The 18,521-nt window shown below is 68.6% G+C and overlaps 9 protein-coding genes across 9 annotated transcripts; 3 read left to right on the plus strand and 6 right to left on the minus strand.

The window, feature by feature from the left end:
• Positions 1-81: 81 nt before the first annotated feature.
• MSY001_1412 (uncharacterized protein) lies at positions 82-2,060 on the plus strand (the record flags this gene model as incomplete). Its single annotated transcript, XM_018883211.1, has 3 exons — positions 82-1,648; positions 1,673-1,782; positions 1,806-2,060. The coding sequence occupies 3 exons, from the start codon at positions 82-84 to the stop codon at positions 2,058-2,060; spliced, it is 1,932 nt and encodes a 643-aa protein (XP_018739993.1).
• A 1-nt stretch (position 2,061) lies between these two features.
• Positions 2,062-3,069, minus strand: MSY001_1413 (uncharacterized protein; the record flags this gene model as incomplete). The annotated part of the gene is made up of 1 exon (XM_018883212.1): positions 2,062-3,069. One exon carries the CDS (start codon positions 3,067-3,069, stop codon positions 2,062-2,064), a length of 1,008 nt encoding a protein of 335 aa, XP_018739994.1.
• Positions 3,070-3,269: 200 nt separating this feature from the next.
• On the plus strand, positions 3,270-7,321 carry MSY001_1414 (uncharacterized protein; the record flags this gene model as incomplete). The annotated part of the gene is made up of 2 exons (XM_018883213.1): positions 3,270-7,257; positions 7,308-7,321. 2 exons carry the CDS (start codon positions 3,270-3,272, stop codon positions 7,319-7,321), a joined length of 4,002 nt encoding a protein of 1,333 aa, XP_018739995.1.
• Positions 7,322-7,337: 16 nt separating this feature from the next.
• MSY001_1415 (uncharacterized protein) lies at positions 7,338-8,225 on the minus strand (the record flags this gene model as incomplete). Its single annotated transcript, XM_018883214.1, has 1 exon — positions 7,338-8,225. The coding sequence occupies one exon, from the start codon at positions 8,223-8,225 to the stop codon at positions 7,338-7,340; it is 888 nt and encodes a 295-aa protein (XP_018739996.1).
• Positions 8,226-8,282: 57 nt separating this feature from the next.
• On the minus strand, positions 8,283-10,067 carry MSY001_1416 (uncharacterized protein; the record flags this gene model as incomplete). The annotated part of the gene is made up of 1 exon (XM_018883215.1): positions 8,283-10,067. The coding sequence occupies one exon, from the start codon at positions 10,065-10,067 to the stop codon at positions 8,283-8,285; it is 1,785 nt and encodes a 594-aa protein (XP_018739997.1).
• A 42-nt stretch (positions 10,068-10,109) lies between these two features.
• On the minus strand, positions 10,110-13,376 carry GPI13 (ER phosphoryltransferase for GPI anchor precursors-like protein; the record flags this gene model as incomplete). The annotated part of the gene is made up of 1 exon (XM_018883216.1): positions 10,110-13,376. One exon carries the CDS (start codon positions 13,374-13,376, stop codon positions 10,110-10,112), a length of 3,267 nt encoding a protein of 1,088 aa, XP_018739998.1.
• Positions 13,377-13,574: 198 nt separating this feature from the next.
• Positions 13,575-14,788, plus strand: MSY001_1418 (uncharacterized protein; the record flags this gene model as incomplete). Its single annotated transcript, XM_018883217.1, has 2 exons — positions 13,575-13,759; positions 13,783-14,788. 2 exons carry the CDS (start codon positions 13,575-13,577, stop codon positions 14,786-14,788), a joined length of 1,191 nt encoding a protein of 396 aa, XP_018739999.1.
• Positions 14,789-14,800: 12 nt separating this feature from the next.
• MSY001_1419 (uncharacterized protein) lies at positions 14,801-16,167 on the minus strand (the record flags this gene model as incomplete). The annotated part of the gene is made up of 2 exons (XM_018883218.1): positions 14,801-15,838; positions 15,862-16,167. The coding sequence occupies 2 exons, from the start codon at positions 16,165-16,167 to the stop codon at positions 14,801-14,803; spliced, it is 1,344 nt and encodes a 447-aa protein (XP_018740000.1).
• A 42-nt stretch (positions 16,168-16,209) lies between these two features.
• On the minus strand, positions 16,210-18,437 carry MSY001_1420 (uncharacterized protein; the record flags this gene model as incomplete). Its single annotated transcript, XM_018883219.1, has 2 exons — positions 16,210-18,373; positions 18,397-18,437. 2 exons carry the CDS (start codon positions 18,435-18,437, stop codon positions 16,210-16,212), a joined length of 2,205 nt encoding a protein of 734 aa, XP_018740001.1.
• Between the last annotated feature and the right edge of the window lie 84 nt (positions 18,438-18,521).

Raw genomic sequence — 18,521 nt, forward strand, 5'->3', positions numbered from 1 at the left:
GAAGCGCGCGGCGCCGGCGCCGGCGCCGAGGCGGGCGCGGCGGGCGCGGCCGCTGCGTCGTCGCCGGTGGATGCCCGTGCCATGCCCACAGACACGAGCCGGCTGCTCGCCGAGATGGCGCCGCACCTCATGACGCCCGCGATGGTGAATGCGCTGGCGCGCGTGAGTCTGCAGGCGGGCCAGCTCGCGACGGCGCGCGATCCCTTTCCGCTGCAGCGCGCGACGCTGCTGCTTGCGCCGCGGTTCTCGATGGAGAACCCCGCGCGCTCGCTCGCGCGCATCAGCCACTCGATCTGGCAGTTTGCGGGCCTCGGGAAGGGCGTGCGCACCGGCGGGCGCGAGCGCGTGCCGGTGACGTCGATGGACATTGGCGTGCTGGAGGAGAGCCAGCGGATCCTGGAGAATGCGGCGGCGGACCTCGATGCGGCGCTCGACACGGACGTGCTCGACGCGGCGGTCGGCGACGCGGGCGACGCCAGCGACGCGGCCGTGCCGGTGTCGCTGCTGCGCGGCTACGAGGCGACGGTGCCGCAGGCGTCGGCCGGCAAGGTGCGCCGCCGCCAGGTGCGCGCGACGCAGAGTGCGCGGCGGCGGCGCAAGGAGCAGCACCTGCTCTCGCTCGAGGAGCTCGAGGCGCAGGACCGCGAGGTGCAGGACGAGATGCGCAATCTCGAGATCCGCCGCGCCCTGTACCACAGCGAGATGGTCAACGTCGACGCGAAGATGGCGGCGCTCGAGGCGACCAAGGCGCGCCTCCAGCAGGGCCTCCTGCAGGTGCGCGAGGAGGAGCTCGAGCTCGAGGACGAGCAGCAGGGCCTCGCGGAGCTGCTCGAGCTGCAGCGCCTCCGCCGCGCGATGCCCGGCGGCCGCGGCCTCGACGTGACGACGGTGCTCCCGACCGGCACGAGCCGCCGCAGGAGGGGGCCCGTGTTCCTCCCGAGCGAGCACGACGAGCTGCCGCAGGGCGTCGCATTCATGACGCTGCCCTGCGGCACCGGGCCAGTGACCGCGCTCGACCTGTCCGAGCCGTACGGCACGCTCATCTCCGCGGCGCTCGACGACGCAGTGCGCGTGTGGGACCTGTCGACGGGCGAGGACGTCGGGCGCCTGCGCGGCCACACGGACACGGTCAAGTGCCTGCAGGTCGAGGACGAGCTGTGCGTCAGCGGCTCGCTCGACAGCACATGCCGCATGTGGGACCTGCGCCGCGTCGACGCGTTCGAGGCGGCGTGCACCGCGCGCATCGACGGGCACGACGCGGACGCCGAGAACCCGTGCGTGCGCACGCTCGAGGGGCACAGCCGCGGGATCACGGCCCTCTACTTTGACGCCCACACCCTCGTGACCGGCGCCGCGGACAAGACGCTCCGGCAGTGGGACCTCGAGACGGGCCAGTGCGTGCTCACGATGGACATCCTGTGGGCGATGTCGAACGCCAGCACGCCCGCGCTCGACCGCGCGGCAGGCAGCGCGCCATCGCCCGAGGCGCTCGGGGTCACGAGCCAGTTCACCGGCCCGTTCTCGTACCCGATGCCGCCGTACGAGGACGGCAGCTGGGAGATGTACACGGACTTTGTCGGCGGCGTCCAGTTCTGGAACTACGCACTCGCGAGCGGCTCAGGCGACGGCGGCGTGCGCCTCTGGGACCGTACGTATCCACGACTCACCACAGTGCGCACCGGCCAGGCCCACCGCACGCTCCAGGGCCACACCGCGCCCGTCACGTGTCTGCAGTTCGACGAGACGCACCTCGTCGCAGGCTCGCTCGACCGGACGATCCGCGTACGTGGCACCGACTGACACAGATCTGGGACCTGCGCACAGGGCGCGTGTGCGACACGCTCTCCTATGCCCACCCCGTGACCGCGCTGCAGTTCGACTCGCGCAAGATCGTCGCGGCGGTCGGCACGTGCGCGCTCGACGTGTACAACCGCACGAGCGAGCAGCACAGCGCGCTCGCGACCCACGGCCACACGGCGCCGGCCGAGCGCGTGCGGTACATGGACCGCTACGCGCTCAGCGGCGGGCGCGACAGCTGCATCAAAGTGTGGAGTCTATAGCCTACGGCACCGGCGGCGCCCACGCCTGGCAGAACAGCACGCCGGCGCCGATCGCAAACAGCAAAATGCACAGGTCATCGAGCAGCGCACTGGCGAGCGACGCCACGCCCAGTACGGGCCCCGCGAGCGGCAGCAGCTGCGGCGCATACAGCGACACCACCGAGTGCATGCCGCGCGGCAGCGCCGCCGGCACCCGCTGCAGCATCGCGAGGCGCACGCCCTGCAGACCGATCTCCAGCGAGACAAACACCCAGAACACGGGCCACGACGGCCACGCGCCGTCGAGCATGCCGTGCGACACGAACGGACGCAGCGCGGCCAGCGGGCCCTGCACGCCCTTCCACGGGAACAGCGCGGGGTCGTCCGCACTGAGCCACGCGCTCGTCGGCGTGTACGCCTGCGCGAGCGACGCCCACTGCTGCCGGTACGAGTCGCGCGCAAACTGCGTGCCCGCGTCGGTCGGCAGCGAGCGGCCCGTGAGGCCCGTGTCGTGCGCGTGCGAAAAGATCGACGAAAAGACCACGTAGAACGCCAACGCAAACACGAGCGTCGCTTGCACCAGGCGCATGCGCCGCACCATGCGCTGCGTGTATGCGACGTCGCTCGACGGCGCAGGCGCAGGCGCGCCCGCGCCGCCCGCCTGGCCGAGCAGCTGCTGCATAAGGGCCATGGGCGCCGGCGCGCCGTCCGCGGGCGCGCCGCCCGGTCCCATGCGCGCCTGCATAGACGCGAGCATGCGCGCCAGTGCGTCCTGGTCGTCGTCAGCCGGGGCCGACGGCTTCTCGGAAGGCGCCGTCGCGGCCGTCGCCGCAACCACCGGCGCCGCAGGCGCCGGCTGCGGCGGCGCCGCGGCCGGGGCAGAGTCGGCCCGCGGCGTCACGGGCGCCGTGTCAAGGCCCGCATAGTCCTTGCCTCGGCCGGTATTTGTGATGCGCGAGAGGCGATCGCCGCTCTTCTCCAGGATCCGGCGCTTGCGCGCCTCGCGCCGGGCGGCCGCGTCGTCGGACATGGCGGGCTCGCTCGCCGTGCGCGGCGGCGGCGCCCGTTGTCACGTGGCCCAGGGCACGACCGACGCGACATGTCGGCGGCGCGGTGTTTATGCACGCGGTGGCGCGGCGAATCGCCTGGCGGCCGCGTGCGCTCTGGCAGGGCGGCCGCGTGCGCCTTCGAACCCTCGTCGTCCCTCCGCCTGCGACGTGCGTGCGCAGCATGACAGACTCGGCGGCCGCGCGCGCCGCGCCCAAGTCGGCGTCCGACACGTACCAGAAGCTGAGCCAGCTGGAGCATGTGCTCAGGCGTCCCGACACGTATATCGGCAGCGTCGAGAAGCGCACCGAGACCATGTGGGTGTATGACGCCGCGAAGGAGCAGATGGTCTACCGGGACACGACGTACGTGCCTGGCTTTTACAAGATCTTTGACGAGATCCTCGTGAACGCCGCGGACAACAAAGTGCGCGACCCGGCGATGGACACGCTCAAGGTCACGATCGACAAGGCCGCCGGCACCATCTCGGTGTGGAACAATGGCCAGGGCATCCCGATCGAGGTGCACGAGAAGGAGCAGGTGTACATCCCCGAGCTCATCTTTGGGAACCTGCTCACGTCGTCGAACTACGACGACGACGAGGCGAAGGTCACCGGCGGCCGCAACGGCTTCGGCGCGAAGCTCACGAATATCTACTCGAGCGAGTTCACCGTTGAGACGGCCGACAGGGAGCGCGAGCTCAAGTACAGGCAGACGTTCAGCCAGCACATGCACGCGAAGGACAAGCCGAAGATCACAAAGAACTCGCGCAAGGAGGAGTATACGTGCATCACCTTCAAGCCGGACCTCGCGCTGTTCCACATGGACGAGATCGATGCGGACACCGAGGCGCTGCTCATGAAGCGTGTGTACGACATGGCGGGCACGGTCCACGGCACCAAAGTGTACCTGAACGGCGAGCGACTCAAGATCCGCAACTTTAAGCAGTACGTCGAGATGTACGTGAGCGCGATCCAGGAGATCAGCGGCGTGCCGAAAGAAGAGGGCGTGGCGGACAGCGCGTCCGCGGCGCCCAAGCCGACGATCGTGTACGACGCGTCCGAGGACCACGGGCGCGTGTGGGAGGTCGGCTTTGCCGTCTCGGACGGCTCGGCGCGCCAGGTGTCGTTCGTGAACAACATTGCCACGATCAAGGGCGGCAAGCACGTCGAGCACGTCGAGGCGCAGATCGTGAACAAGATCATGGAGCACGTCTCGAAGGGCAAGCGGGGCACCGCGGTCAAGGCACACCAGGTGCGCCAGCAGCTGTGGATCTTTGTGAACTGCCAGATTGTCAACCCGACGTTCGACAGCCAGACGAAGGAGACGCTCACGCTCAAGCCGTCCGCGTTCGGCTCCAAGTGGACGATGCCGGACGACTTTGCACGCAAGGTCCTGCGCTCCGGCGTCGTCGACAACGTCCAGTCGATTGCGCAGTACCACCAGGACCGTCAGCTGCAGGCCAGTGACGGCCGCAAACGCTCGCGCGTCTCAGTCACCAAGCTCGAGGATGCCAACTGGGCCGGCACGAAGCGCAGCGCCGAGTGCACGCTGATCCTCACCGAGGGCGACTCGGCCAAGGCGCTCGCCGTGTCGGGCATCAGCGAGGTCGGCCGCGACGCGTACGGCGTGTTCCCGCTGCGCGGCAAGCTGCTCAACGTGCGGGAGGCATCGCACGACCAGATCATGAAGAACGCCGAGATCAAGCACATCAAGGAGATCCTCGGCCTGCAGCACGGCAAGGTCTACGACAGTGTGGATGGCCTGCGGTACGGCAGTCTGATGATCATGACCGACCAGGACTTTGATGGCTCGCACATCAAGGGCCTGATCATCAACTTCCTCGACCACTTCTACCCGTCGCTGCTCAAGATCCCCAACTTCCTCGTCGAGTTTATCACGCCGATCATCAAGGCGACCAAGGGCCGCGAGGTCAAGGCGTTCTTCACGATGCCCGAGTACGAGCAGTGGAAGAACAGCAGCGACGGCGGGCGCGGATGGACGGTCAAGTACTACAAGGGTCTCGGTACGTCCAAGCCCGAGGAGATGAAGAAGTACTTCCACGATATGGACACGCACTTGCTCGCCTTCGAGACGCTGCGCCCCGGCGACCGCGATCTCGTCGACCTGGCCTTCAACAAGAAGAAGGCGGACGACCGCAAGGAGTGGCTGCGCCAGTTCGTGCCGGGCACCTACCTGGACCACCGCATCCGCCAGATCCCCATCTCGGACTTTATCAACAAGGAGCTGATCCTCTTCTCCATGGCGGACAATATCCGCTCGATCCCGAGCGTGGTCGACGGCCTCAAGCCGGGCCAGCGCAAGGTCCTGTTCGGTTGCTTCAAGCGTAACCTCAAGACGGAAATCAAGGTGCAGCAGCTGCAGGGTTACGTGTCGGAGCACACGGCGTATCACCACGGCGACCAGAGTCTGGTAATGACGATTGTGGGCCTTGCGCAGGACTTTTGCGGCAGCAACAACGTGAATATGCTCATGCCCAACGGCCAATTCGGCACGCGCAGCATGGGCGGCAAGGACGCGGCGAGCGCCCGTTACATTTTCACGGCCGTGCCGCGCATCACGCGCCAGCTCTTCCACCCGAAGGACGACGCACTCCTCAACTACCTCGACGAGGACGGGCAGAGCATCGAGCCCGAGTGGTACGTCCCGGTCGTGCCGCAGGTGCTGCTCAACGGCGCCGACGGTATCGGCACGGGCTGGAGCACGTTTGTGCCGAACTACAACCCCCGCGATATCGTCGCGAACCTGCGCCGCCGCATGGTCGGCGAGGAGTATGTGCCGATGATCCCGTGGTACCGCGGCTTTGCTGGCACGATTGAGCCGACGGCGCCGGACCGCTTCCGCTGTCTCGGCAAGGCGACGCAGCTGGACGAGGCGACGTGGGAGATTACCGAGCTGCCGGTGCGCGTGTGGACATCGACGTACAAGGAGTGGCTCGAGGAGCGCGTGGTCGGCAGCGATAAGGCTGCCGCCACGCTCCGCGAGTACAAAGAGTACCACACGGATACCACAGTGCACTTCATCGTCGAGCTCAATGCGCGCGGCCAGGAGGAGATGGAGCGCGTGGGTCCCGAGTCCTTCTTCAAGCTGTCGACGGTGATCAGCACGGGCAACATGGTGCTGTTCAACCCCGAGGGCAAGATTAAGAAGTACGCGACGCCGCTCGATATCCTGGACGACTTTTACTTCTTGCGTCTCGGCTTTTACCAGCGGCGCAAGGAGCACATGATCGACGAGCTGAAGCGTGTGTACGACCGGCTGTCGAACCAGGCGCGCTTCGTCAGCATGATCATTGCCAAGGAGCTGAGTGTGTCGAACAAGAAAAAGGCCGACATTGTGCAGGAGCTGGGCGAGCTGCAGTTCCAGCGCTTCCCGAAGGTCGCCGCCAAGGCGCGCAGCGTGGCGGAGGTCGCCGAGGAGGAAGCAGAAGGCGAGACACTCGACGACGCTGATCCCACGAGCCGTATCACTGACTATGACTACCTGCTGAGCATGGCGATCTACTCGCTGACAAAGGAGCGGGTCGACCGGCTCGTCAAGGAGCGCGACGAGGCTGAGACGCAGCTCAAGATCCTCCTGGGCCGCTCGCCACAAAACCTGTGGGACGAGGACCTGACCAACTTCCTCGAGGCATGGGACGCGGTCCTCGCTGAGGACGCTCGTCTCGCTGCGCTGACGACGACCAAGGTGACCGTCGGGCCCCGCAAGCGCCGCGCGCCTGTCAAGAAGAAGGAGGGCAGCGCATCGCCGGTCAAGAAGGCCAAGGCCCTCAAGGAGGGCACACCGGTGCCGCTCGCAGATATACCAAGCGCGCCACCCGCCATGACGGCGGCGCACGAGCCGGTGCCTGAGGGCGAAGACGAGCTGAGCCTGCCGCCGCCTAAGCCCGAGGCGCCCGCCAAGTCCGCCAAGGCTGCCAAGGCTGCCAAGGCTGCCAAGCCCGCCGCCAAGCCCCGCGCCAAGGCGGCGCCGAAACCGAAGGCGCCTCCCAAGTCACGTGCAAAAGCAGCGCCGTCCGACGACGACGACGACGACGACGACGACGACGAGCTAGCTGCGGCTCCGCCGCCGCGCCGCGCCGCCAGCAGCCGGGCGGCAGCGCGCGCGCGCCCCGTGTACTCGGCAGACATGGATGACGACGACAGCTTCCGTGCGCCGGCCGACGATCCGAATGACGAGAGTGTGGACATCGACGACCAGGAGGACAGCGATGACGACTACTACCGCTAATTACTCGTTCTTGAACACGGGCTTGCGCTTCTCCGTGAACGCAGTCATACCCTCCTTCTGGTCGTGCGTCGCAAAGAGTGCCTGGAACAGGCGGCGCTCGAGGTGGATGCCCTCGGTGAGCGTCAGCTCGTACGAAGCGTTCACGCCCTCCTTAGCGGCCTGCACGGCCACCTGGCTCTTCTTCGCGATCTTGCTCGCCACGTTGATAGCCTCCTCGACGACGCTGCCCTCACGGACCACGCGCGCGACAAGACCAGCCGCCTCCGCCTCGTCGGCGGTCAAGTTGCGGCCCGTCAGCACGATCTCCATCGTGCGGCTCTTGCCGATCGCACGCGTCAGGCGCTGCGTGCCGCCGGCACCGGGGATCACACCCAGGTTGATCTCCGGCTGACCGAACACCGCAGTGGGCGACGCAAGAACAATGTCGGTCATCATCGCGAGCTCGCAGCCACCGCCGAGCGCGTAGCCGTTCACAGCGGCAATGATCGGCTTGCGGATCTGCGTAAGCTTCGACCAGTGGCCCAAGAAGTTGGTCTTGTAGGCCTGCGCGTAGCTCATGTCACGCATCTCCTTAATGTCCGCGCCGGCCGCAAAGGCCTTCTCGCTGCCGGTGATGACGATCGCGCTGATGTTCGCATCATCGTCAGCCTTCTCAGTAGCATCGTTCAGCTCATGGAACAGCTGCGAGTTTAGCGCGTTCAGCGCCTTGGGGCGGTTCAGTGTCACCAGACGCACACCGTTTTTGGGCGTGCTCACCTCGATGCAGCTGTACGTGCCCTCCGCAACCGGAGACAGACGCGGCAGCGACGTCGACAGCATAGCACGCGCCGACAGCGGCACAGCGGCACGGGGAGCAAGAGCACGAACACCAGCACGCAGAGCCAACATGGTGGAAGAGTCGGGACAACGTCCCCGCACCAGTGCCGAAGTGGGGCCTCGGCCGAACTAGGCCGGCGGCCTCGCACCGCGCGCAGGGGCCAAGCCACCCGCCGCCGACGCAGCGCGCGCGCCAACCACGCGGCGGCGGCGCTTCTTCACGCCTTCGCGGTGCAGACGACGATACATCTGCGTAAGCTCGGCGCGCTTTGAGATCCATGCAGCCTCGATCTCGTCGTCCGTGCTCACCTTCCAGAACGGCGACGAGCCGAGCTGTAGCAGCGCGGGGATCAGACTCGGCTCGCCTGTCGCAAGCGTGTGCGGCGTTGTGAGCGGCGGCAGCCTGGACGTGATGCGCGGGGGCACAGGCGCAGCAGGCGCACGCACCTCGGGCGCAGTGGCCGGCATCGCCTCCGCGCTGGCCGACCCTGTCACGGCCTCGTCCAGCTCAGGATCCAGCTCCACATCCGCGCCCAAGTCACCAAAGAGCGTGAAGCCGCCCGTCTCTTCGGCCGGCTGGAACATGGACTTGAGCGATGCCATATGCACGTCGGAGTCGGCGGCGGCGGTGGGCGCCGGCACCGGCGCCGGCGCACCCTCCTCGGCCTCCTCGCCGGACGGTGCAAAGGCCGGCGGATCCGCGGAAGGTGCAGAAGCGCTCGGCTCCTCTGGTTCGTCCATCGAAGTGACACGCGGTGGGCTGGGTGCAGACAGGTCTTGGCCGAACAAGTGGTCCAGAACATGATGTGCACGGGCATGCTCATCCGTCGTCTCAGCAGGCACCGCATGATCCATTTCCTCGTAGCCATCGGAAAAGTCAGACAAATCAAAGAGGCCAGGGTCCTCCCGTGGGGGAGCCACTGCGGAGGCCGTGCGCGGCGGAGGACGCGGCGCCGGATCATGCGCGACCGGTTGCGGCTGGGATTCGGCGGCCTCGTCGTCATCCCACCAGGCCCCCGAGGTGGGCGGGGCATCAAAGAGGTCCTCAGGGGGGGCCTCAGCTTCAAATAGGGTATCAGGGAGCTCCTCTGCCTCCATGTCAGGACGGGCTGGTGTCTCCTCCGGCAGGGGCTCCGATGCGGGGGGTTCTGCCGTGGGAGGAGCCCGCCGTGGCGGCGGCGCCTCGGTCGACACACATATGCCATCCTCGTAGGCGCGCCACACATTCGCATCTTCGTCCCACGTCCAGTGCCAGGAGGCCATGTCCGACGACATGGCATCGAACATGGGACCTGACAAATGCTCACGTCGGTAGCGCGTCGGGTCAATGGTAGTGCATGGCGCGTGCCGCAGCGTGTGGGGGTGGTGGCTGGGCGGATCCGCGTCGGCTGGGCGCGGAAGAGGGCGTGTCCAGCGCATGTGCATGGGCCGGACGAGATGGCCCGCCGGCGTGGCTTTCCAGCCCCACTCGCCGCCCTGCACACGCTGTAATGTGACAGGCTCCATATTTGCGGCTTCTCTGCCGATCCATGGCCGCTTTCGGAGCCAGCGCTTGCGGCGGTCCACCTCTTTCGCACGGAGTGATTCGGCGTGAGCGGCTGTGCGCTCCTTGGCGAGGCGTTCGTGCCACAGCGGCCGTGCCTCGCCTACACGCAGCTTGGCGCCCTTCCAAATAGCGCCGCTCAGGGTATTCAGGCACCGCGCAAGCTGTGGCTGCGTCGTCTCGATCGTCGCAAACGCATACGGTCGGCGCTGACCGACCCCGTTCGTGAACGAGTCGTCGCAGCCGACCAAGTCGAGCACACGGCCATACGACTCGAGGCGCTCGCGCAAGGCCTCGCGCGAAAAATTCGGCGTAAGGCCTGAGATGTGCAGGCGCTTAACGAGCACGTCGGCGCCGTCACCTGTCGCCATGGCCGACCGAGAAAAGTCGGTGGAGGTATGAAAGGGCTACTTTTAGACAAACGACGAGCCAAAGGCCCTACGGATGCGAGACGCAATCAGCAACAGGGCGCCGACGGCACACATGGCAAGGACGTCGGCCACGACGAGACCCAGCGCGGCCGTCATGAATCGGGGGACCCAGATCTTGAACAGCATCAGGTGCCGACGGAAATAGTAGGCCCAGCCGGCCGCCGACAGGGCAAGGACGCTCAGATACCACAGCGTGCCCAGCACCATGTACAGCGCGTCGGTCGGCACACGCATCGGCAAGGGCGGCACTGCGTCTTTGGTGACGCGGTGGGGCGCCACATTCCATAGCGCAAGAAGCACAGCGCCAAAGACCGGCAGGGCTATCATCGGCCCGAACGCATTCAGCACCACAAACAGGGGCGACCACGGGTATGTGACGCTGGAAAAGCCCACAAACGCCACGCGCCACTGGATCGCGGTGAACGTGGCCTGGTGGCCCGTGCCGAAGAAGGCGACAAAGCCTACGAGCACGAGGCAGGCCACTTCCAGGAGCGTCGGCAGAGGACGCGAGGTGGGCGGCTCGACCTGCGCCTCGGCGCGCTTCACGGCCGCGAGCATGCGAGCGTCGCGCTCGTGGTCGCCGAGCTCGGCGAGGAGCACCGTAGCCAGGAAGCATGCTGCCAGGGCCAGCTGGCCCATGGGCTGCGCCAGCAGGAACAGGCACGCGAACACGAGCGAGCCGCCCAGCAAAAAGGCACTGCCCAGCGCATTGCCAAAGCCGAGGATCATCACGCGTGGGCGGCCACCCTCGGGCGCCGGCTCCCGCAGCACCGAGAGGCTCAGCGGCGTGTAGCACCAGAACACAGCGCCCACCCCGAGCAGGCCCCAGACAGCCCGTGCCACGCCCATCTTGATGTGCAGGAACGTGGCGCGCGTCGGCTCGTCCCAGCGCTCGAGGCCGTGCACCCAGTCGGCGAGCCAGAAGCCCGCGGCGCCGAGCATGGCCGGACGCACGATCCACTGCAGCATCGTCGCGGCACTGCCGAGATGCGCGCGACTTGGCATGAGCAGGCGGCGCACGACGTCGGCGAAGGCCATAGCCACCACGTACGTCGCGACCATGACATACGGGCTGTTGGTCGCAGGGCCTGAGAGCGCATACGCAGGATTATCGGCAAACTCGGTCGATACGTGCCGCGCGTAGAACGTCGGCGTGCAGTACGGCGCCTGCTCCTCACGGCACACGCGGCTCATGGCCGCCAGGCGCACGAGCACAAGCACCGCGCCGGCCACGAAGGGAATGCGGTACTGCCAACGCACGAGCGGCGCCCCCCCACCCAGCACGCCTCGGCCCAGGAGAAGCACCGCGAGGAGCGCTAGCGTGATGCGGTCCTCCCACATGGTGAAGCTGTTGCTCGCAAAGAGCATCGCATGCACGCCCACGACGAGCACGGCGAGCCACGTCGACCCGGGCGACGTCGCACGCGGCACCGCATGCGGCCGGACCTCGACAGGCGCCTGCAAGCCGAGGCCCGCAACGACGAGGGCGCCGAGCGCGGCCCCCGCGAGGACGCCCTCCCACAGGCTCATGTGCGTCGCTGCACCGACGAGCGCGCCGGCCGGTACGCCGACGGCGCCGCCATACATCGCAGCGCGACCGACGCGCGCGGCGAGCGCGCAGCTCTCCTCGTGCGCGGCGCGGCGCCACAGCATCCATGTGACAAGGACCGTCAAGACGAGGATCGCAGCGCCAAGGCCGATACGCGCGTGGTCGAACTGCGCCCACACGCTCTGTGCGCGGTCGAGGGCGGCGCGCGTAAATGCCGTGTACTGCGCGGCAGCCGCACGCGCGGTCTCTGCGCTCGGCGACTCGGCCCACGCGGCGTCGGCCTGGAGCGCTCGGTGCCAGTGGGCGCGCAGCTCTGCCTCGAACGGCGCGAGATCGCGGGACTGCGTCGCATACGCGTCGAGATACGTGCGGACCTGGCGTGCGTTGATGCGCAGGGCCCGCAGCAGGCGCGAATCGGCGTGGCCCAGCGGCTGCTGTGCCGACGCGAACGCCTCGGGGATGATGGTGCCCAGGCTGTTGAACGGCACCGGCACGCCGAGGAGCAGCGACAGTGTCGGCACGAGGTCGATCTGCGGCAGGGAGCGGTGGCCTCCGGTGTGCTCGGCGACGGGCAGCATCGAGAAGGGCTGGTACGCCGGCGTGGGCGTGGGCACGTCCAGGAGCGCACTCACGTCCGGGAAGAAGGTCAGCGACTGCTTGGCGCGCCGCGCGGGATGCGCGGCGGGGTCGAAGGGGCGCTTGCCGTACATCCACAGCGCGCTGCCGATTTCCAGCTCCGAGTCGCCGCCGTGGTCGCCGGTGGCGTCCATGCCATGGTCGCCCAGCAGCACAAAGAGGGTATCCTCCGGCAGGCGCGCGAGCACATCCTGGACGATGCGGTCCATCTGCTCGAGCTTGGGCGGCATACGCGCATGCGCCGGCCCGAAGCGGTGGCCGACGTGGTCGACGCCGAGGGAATGGCCGATCACGAGCGAGTAGTGTCCCTCGTCCATTGCGGTGAGCATGTGCTGCTCGACGCCCGCATCGACGGTATCGAGGTCCTCGACGTTGAACGACGAGTACGGGTAGCGCTCGTCGAAGAGGTCCGCAAACACCATTTGCCATGTGTCGTCGCCCGCGAACACCAGGCGCTCGCGCCCGGGCTGTGCGCGCATCTGCGCAATCCATGTGTCTTCGAGCACGCGGCCTGCGCCGCCAAAGTTGGCGCCTGCCTCGATAAACGTCGGCAGCGAGCCGGTCGTGAGGCCCTTGAGGCGCTGCAGCGTCGTCGTGGGAGGGTGCGCCACAAAGTGCGCCATGATCGAGGCGCCGTGCTCGCGCTTGTGGAGCTCCGCGGGCGTGCGCAGGAGATTGTGCATGTACGCGTTCGGTGTCGTGCTCGAGTTGAGCGCCTCGGCCACAAAGTCGTAGCGCAGCGCATCGATGATCCACACGACGGCGCGCTGGAAGCGCGGCGGCAGCGTACACTCGCCGTTTTCGCGCAGCCTATCGTCCCATGCCTCCAGGGCCGCCAGATCGCCGCTCGAGGCGCCGCGCGGCGGCGTCGGCATCCGCCACGACGCGCGCGGCGCCTCGGCACACGGCGGGGCACGGTGGTGCAGCTCGACGCGCTGGAGCAAGAACCCGCTCGTAAAGAGGAACAGGCCGGCCAGGTGCCATGCTGCCAGGAGGGCCAGCACGGCCAGCACGGCCAGGAAGGGCTTGTACGTGCGTCGCGGCGTAGCCGCGCGACCCGTCATGGCGTCGTCCGACGTGGCGGCGGGGGTCGAGGGTGGAGCTCGGCCGAACACCTCCTACCATTCCATGTCGACGCTCGCGCGCGACGTGGCCGCCAGCCTGGCGCGGGAGGACGGCGCGCTGCTCGCGCGCGCGCTGTCGCTGCAGACAGGCAATACGCGACGCAAGCTTGCGACGGTCGCGGATCCGTCGGTGCGTCGATGCCGCTGACCCAGTTCCCCGTCGTGCAGACGCTCGTGCGCGCAGCGCAGCTGCCGGCGCCGTGGGACGACATGATCGCGCACTTTATCTGTGCGGGCGCGCTGCTCTTTGGCCCCAGCACGAAGACGCGCAAGCCCGTGGAGTCGTGGCACCTCGCCGCCGAGGCGCTGCAGGCGTCTGCGAGGTACGTGCGCGCGGCTCACGCAGTGTGTTTCTGCGGCTCTTTGCGGCGCTCTCGCCGGGGCGCTGGGCGATCCCCGTGCTCGTGTCGCTGCTGCGCGACCTGCGCTGGACGGCGAAGTGCGCGGACGACGCGGCGCATGCCGTCGCGCGCGACGCGCGGCGCACGAATCCGCACATGGAGGAGTGTGCACGCACGCTGAACCGCGGCTTTTCCGCGTGCGTGGCGGACCGCTACCCGTCGATGGCGCAGAGCAAGAAGTGGGGCACGTACGCGATGGTGAACCTCGTGTTCCGCACGTACTTCCAGCTGCACTCGATCTCGCTGTGCAAGAACATTCTGCGGGCGCTCGGCGCCGGCGACCTGCCGCCGCTCGAGGCGTTTCCCAAGGCGCATGTCGTCACCTTCCGGTACTACGTGGGTCGCCTTGCGCTGCTCGAGGAGGACTATGGCAGGGTACGTGCGCGCGACTTACCCAGGCGGAAGCGGAGCTGTCGCAGGCGCTCGCGCTCGCGCCGCGCTCGAGCACCGCCCACATCGAGTACGTCGCGCGACTCACACAGACGCATCCTCGTGTACCTGATCCCGATCCGGCTCCTCCAGGGCCAGCAGCTCGCGCCGGCATGGCTCGCGGAGTTTCCCCGCGTGGCGCAGCTGTATGCGCCGTTCCTGCGCGCGTGCCAGCGCGGCGATGTGCGGGCGTATGACGAGGCACTGCGCGACTCGGCCGTGGAGCGCGCGCTCGTGCACCTGGGCGTGTACCTGGCCATGGAGCGCGCGCGCGATGTGTGTGTGACGCGCCTGCTGCGCCGCGTGTGGGCGCTGAGTGGGCGCGGCACGCGCCAGCGCCTCGCGCCGATGGCCGCGGCCCTGCAGTGGCTGGGCGCGGCGGACGACGCGGACGGCGCCGAGTGGCTTGTCGCGACGCAGATGGCGCGGGGCCGCGTCAAGGGCTACATAGCGCATGAGCGGCAGATGCTCGTGCTTAGCGCGAGCGAGCCGTTCCCGCATGCGTCGCTGGCCATGCTGTAGAGTAGGGTATGACTATGGGCGGAACGACACGACGCGCGCCTCGAGCGTCTCGGCATCGAGCACGACCACCTGCTGCGTGCGTGCGAACTCGGGCACCAGCACGACACGCACCGTGTGTGTGCCGCCGGGCTGGGGCACCTCGACGGTCTCTGTGGCGAAGGCGGGCTGGTTGCCCACCACATACACGTCCGGCGCGGCACGCACCACGAACGGGTCCGTCGCCTTGAACGGGTAGCACCAGAGCGTGTCCGGGGCGGTCGGCGCCACATGCGCCCAGCGCAGCGGCGCGAGGGCGAGCGGCAGGCGCTGCTCGGCCTGCTCGGCGTCCGGCACGTACTTGAGCAGGTCGTCCAGGTTCTGCCCGCCCGTGCACAGGAACGACCGGTGGTGCAGCGCGAACCACGCGGGGTTCGTGGCGCGGTGCAGCGACGGCCACCGCGCCGCGCGCGGCAGGAGCGGCGCGAGCAGCGGCTGCTGCGGTAGGGCCGTGCTGCTGGGGTCCTGGGCGCCGGGCTGCAGGACGACCGCATCGAGCGTCGCGCACACCTGGTCGAGCCACGGGTCGAACGCGGCAAACGGGTTGTGCGGCGCCTGCGGACGCTCCGTCGGCGCCCACGTCGAGCGGCGCACGGCATTGCCGGCGATCACCATGCTCGAGATGCGCGCCTGCGCCGCCTGCGCGTCAGGCGCGACCAGCTCGCCGGTGAGCCACTCGAGCAGGAGCTCCATGGCCATCTCGCTCGCGGGGTGCGCATCGTCGCCCGCGAGGAACCCGCTCGCGAGCACAATGGACCCTGGCGTCGGCGCAGCCGGCATGGCCACGGGCGCGGGCAGCCCCGGGAAGAAGACGTGGCGCACCTCGAGGTCGCCGCCGGGCGTCTCGATGCCAAGGACGCCGGCGACGGCGCCCGTCACGCACTGCCGCGCGAGCGCAGGCTGCTCGATGAGCTCACCGACGAGCTTGACACGCCCGCTCTGGTCCTCGAGGAAGAGCTCGTCCTGCGCGCGATCCACGTAGCTCGTCACGGGCGGCGGCGCAGGGAGAGAGAGCTGTGTCAGCACGTGCTACGTACGTCGCGCGCGATCTCCTGGAGCACGTCCGGCTTGTGCTGCATGGCGCAGTAGAACGTGCCGATCACCAGGCACAAGGTGCGTGGCGGGATATCGAGGAGGCGCTCAATGTACGGCGCCGGCCCGTGCTGCGCCCGGAACGCGGGGTCCTCGCTCTGCTGCAGCACGCGGCGGCGCAGCACGGCGAGGCGGTAGTCGTACATCTGCGCAAACTGGCGCCCATACGTCCGCTCCGAGGCAGGCACACGCAGCGCATCGGAGAGCGCGGGCAGCGCGTCGAACGCGGCCTCCGTGCGCGTCGTCGGCATGAGGCAGGTCCGTCGTGCGAGGGACGCTACACGTGACACTACCTACCCCTGCAGCTCCGCCGCCTCGTCGAACGCGTTCGACCGGTGCTTCGGCGTAAAGTGCCAGTCGGACGGTGCGGGGCCCAGGAACATGTCGGCGATGCGCGTCCAGTCCTGCGCGCTCGGGCTGCTGAGCAGCGTCTCGAGCGCGTCGCGGCCGCGGAACGGCCGGGGGCGGTCGTTCATGCGCACGGGCACGTGCTCCAGGAGGCCGAGCGGCACATAGCGGTGCGTGAACGAGAGCATCTCGCACAGGAAGCGCCGCGTCGTGTTCACGCCCTGGGTGTCTGCGCCCCAGTGCGTGAGCCCGTACGAGGCGAACTGGCGCACGAGGTCGAGGCGCTCGCGGCTCGAAATGTCCCAGTCGCGCCGCTCCTTGATCTCGGTAAAGATCCACGGCTTGATCAGCGCGCCACGCGCGATCATCGCGCCGTCGACGCCGGTGCTCTCCAGATGCTCGTAGTAGTCCCGCCAGCCGTACACGTCGCCGTTGCCGTACACGGGCACGGGCACCATCTCGGGCGCGTCGGCCCAGCGCGACTCCTCGTTCCACGTGCGCACCGAGCTGTGCAGCGCGTCGACACACTGCCCAATGTATGCCCAGTCGGCGTCGTTCTTGTACCGCTGCTTGCGGGAGCGGCCATGCAGCGTCATGCCACCGACGCCCCACTCGGTCTGCGCGCGCGCGAAGATCTTGTGTGTCGTCTGCTTCGCGGTCGTGCCCGTCCGCAGCTTGATCGTCAGCGGCACCTCGCCCAGCGCCTCCGACATGCCCCGCACGATGCGCCCCAGCTTGTTCGCGTGGTCCAGCAGGGCCGAGCCAGCGCCCTTGTTGTACACGAGGTCGATGGGGCAGCCGCAGTTCACGTCCACAAAGTCGAGGCCCGTGCCGACCTCGCGCGCCAGGACCTCGGCGGCAGGCACGAGAAACTCGGGCTTGGCGCCGCACAGCTGCGTGCCAAAGATGCGCTCGCCCTCCCAGCGGCGCACGAGGCTCCATTCCGAGGCGTGCCCGCTCGTGAACGACTCGGCCATGCCCATCTCGCCGCAGTGGATGTCCGAGCCGAACGACGCACACAGCCGGCGGAACGGGAGGTTGCCCGTGGTCGTCAGGGGCGCCAGGTACAGCTCGCCCTTCCACTGCAGGCGCCGCTTCTCCGCAGGGCGCACGCGCGCGGTATCCGCCGCGGCATCGCTGCCCTCGCGCGCATTGCGCAGCGCATCCTCGTACGCCTCAAGCGCCTCTTCCGCGGCATCTGGCCGCATCGACGCGGCCTTCAGCCGCTCGAGCCGGCGGTGCTGCTCGTAGTCAATGCGCAGCGGCCCCTTGCCGAGCGGCGACGTCGCTGCCTCGGCGGGCGAGAGGGCGTGCAGGGCCTGCGCCTCGTCGGCGAGCACCTGCGTAATGATCGGCGCCTTGTCGTAGGCGTACTTTTTCGAGCGCAGTGATTTGGCCACGCCGGGCGCGAGCCAGTTCACCTCGTCGTTCTCAGGCTGCGCCGTCGTAGGCCGCGAGCGCCACGCGGCGGCCCGCGCGGGATCGTGCACGAGCTCGAGGCCCGTGCCGAGCATCCCCTGCGCCTCGGCGCCAACGCACGCGTGCGACGCACTCACACGGCGCACATGCGCGCCAAGGAAGCGGCAGCGCCATCCGGCGGGGCACGTACCCCGCTCGGAAAAGTAGGGGCACTCGGTCGAGTAGTCGAGCGACGCCTGCACAGGATCCGCGGGCGGCGGCGCCGCAGCCGGTGGCTGCTCGGACTGGACGGCCTGCGCGTAGAGGCTGTCCAGGTACGCGTCGCGCTCGTCCGGCGGGAGCGTGCGCACACTGCCCGTCGGCGGCGGTGCCAGGAAGGGAATGTCGCGCCGCTTGTGCGTGAGGTACGCACACAGATCGTGGCCGTACTTGCACTGGTCACCAAACGCGCACGGCTCGCCCCGGGCAATCTGCGTGCACAGCGAGACGATGTCGTCCGTGCGCGCAAACTGCCGCGCCTTGTTCTGACCGCGCACGCGCTTCCTAGGGCGCTCCGCCTCGGCGGCCGGGGCTGGCGCTTCCGCGGGCGGCTCGTCGTCCGGCGCCGACGGCGCCTCGGCACCCGGCTCGGTGGACTGCGCAGAGCCTGCGAGCGGCTCGCTCCGTGCTGGCCAGCTTTCACGCAGGAATCTACGTTAGTGCGGCATACATACTCTGGCTTGATCGGCGCCGTGCCGGGCTGGTACTCGCCCATGGCCGTGCTGCTCGGCGCACGGCGTCCAGGTCGTGCGAGGCGATGATCCCACGTGACTCCTCCTTCTTCTCCCTCGACGCACAC

This window comes from Malassezia sympodialis, genomic scaffold (genome assembly GCF_000349305.1).
Source record: "Malassezia sympodialis ATCC 42132 genomic scaffold, msy_sf_6, whole genome shotgun sequence".
NCBI lineage: Eukaryota > Fungi > Basidiomycota > Malasseziomycetes > Malasseziales > Malasseziaceae > Malassezia > Malassezia sympodialis.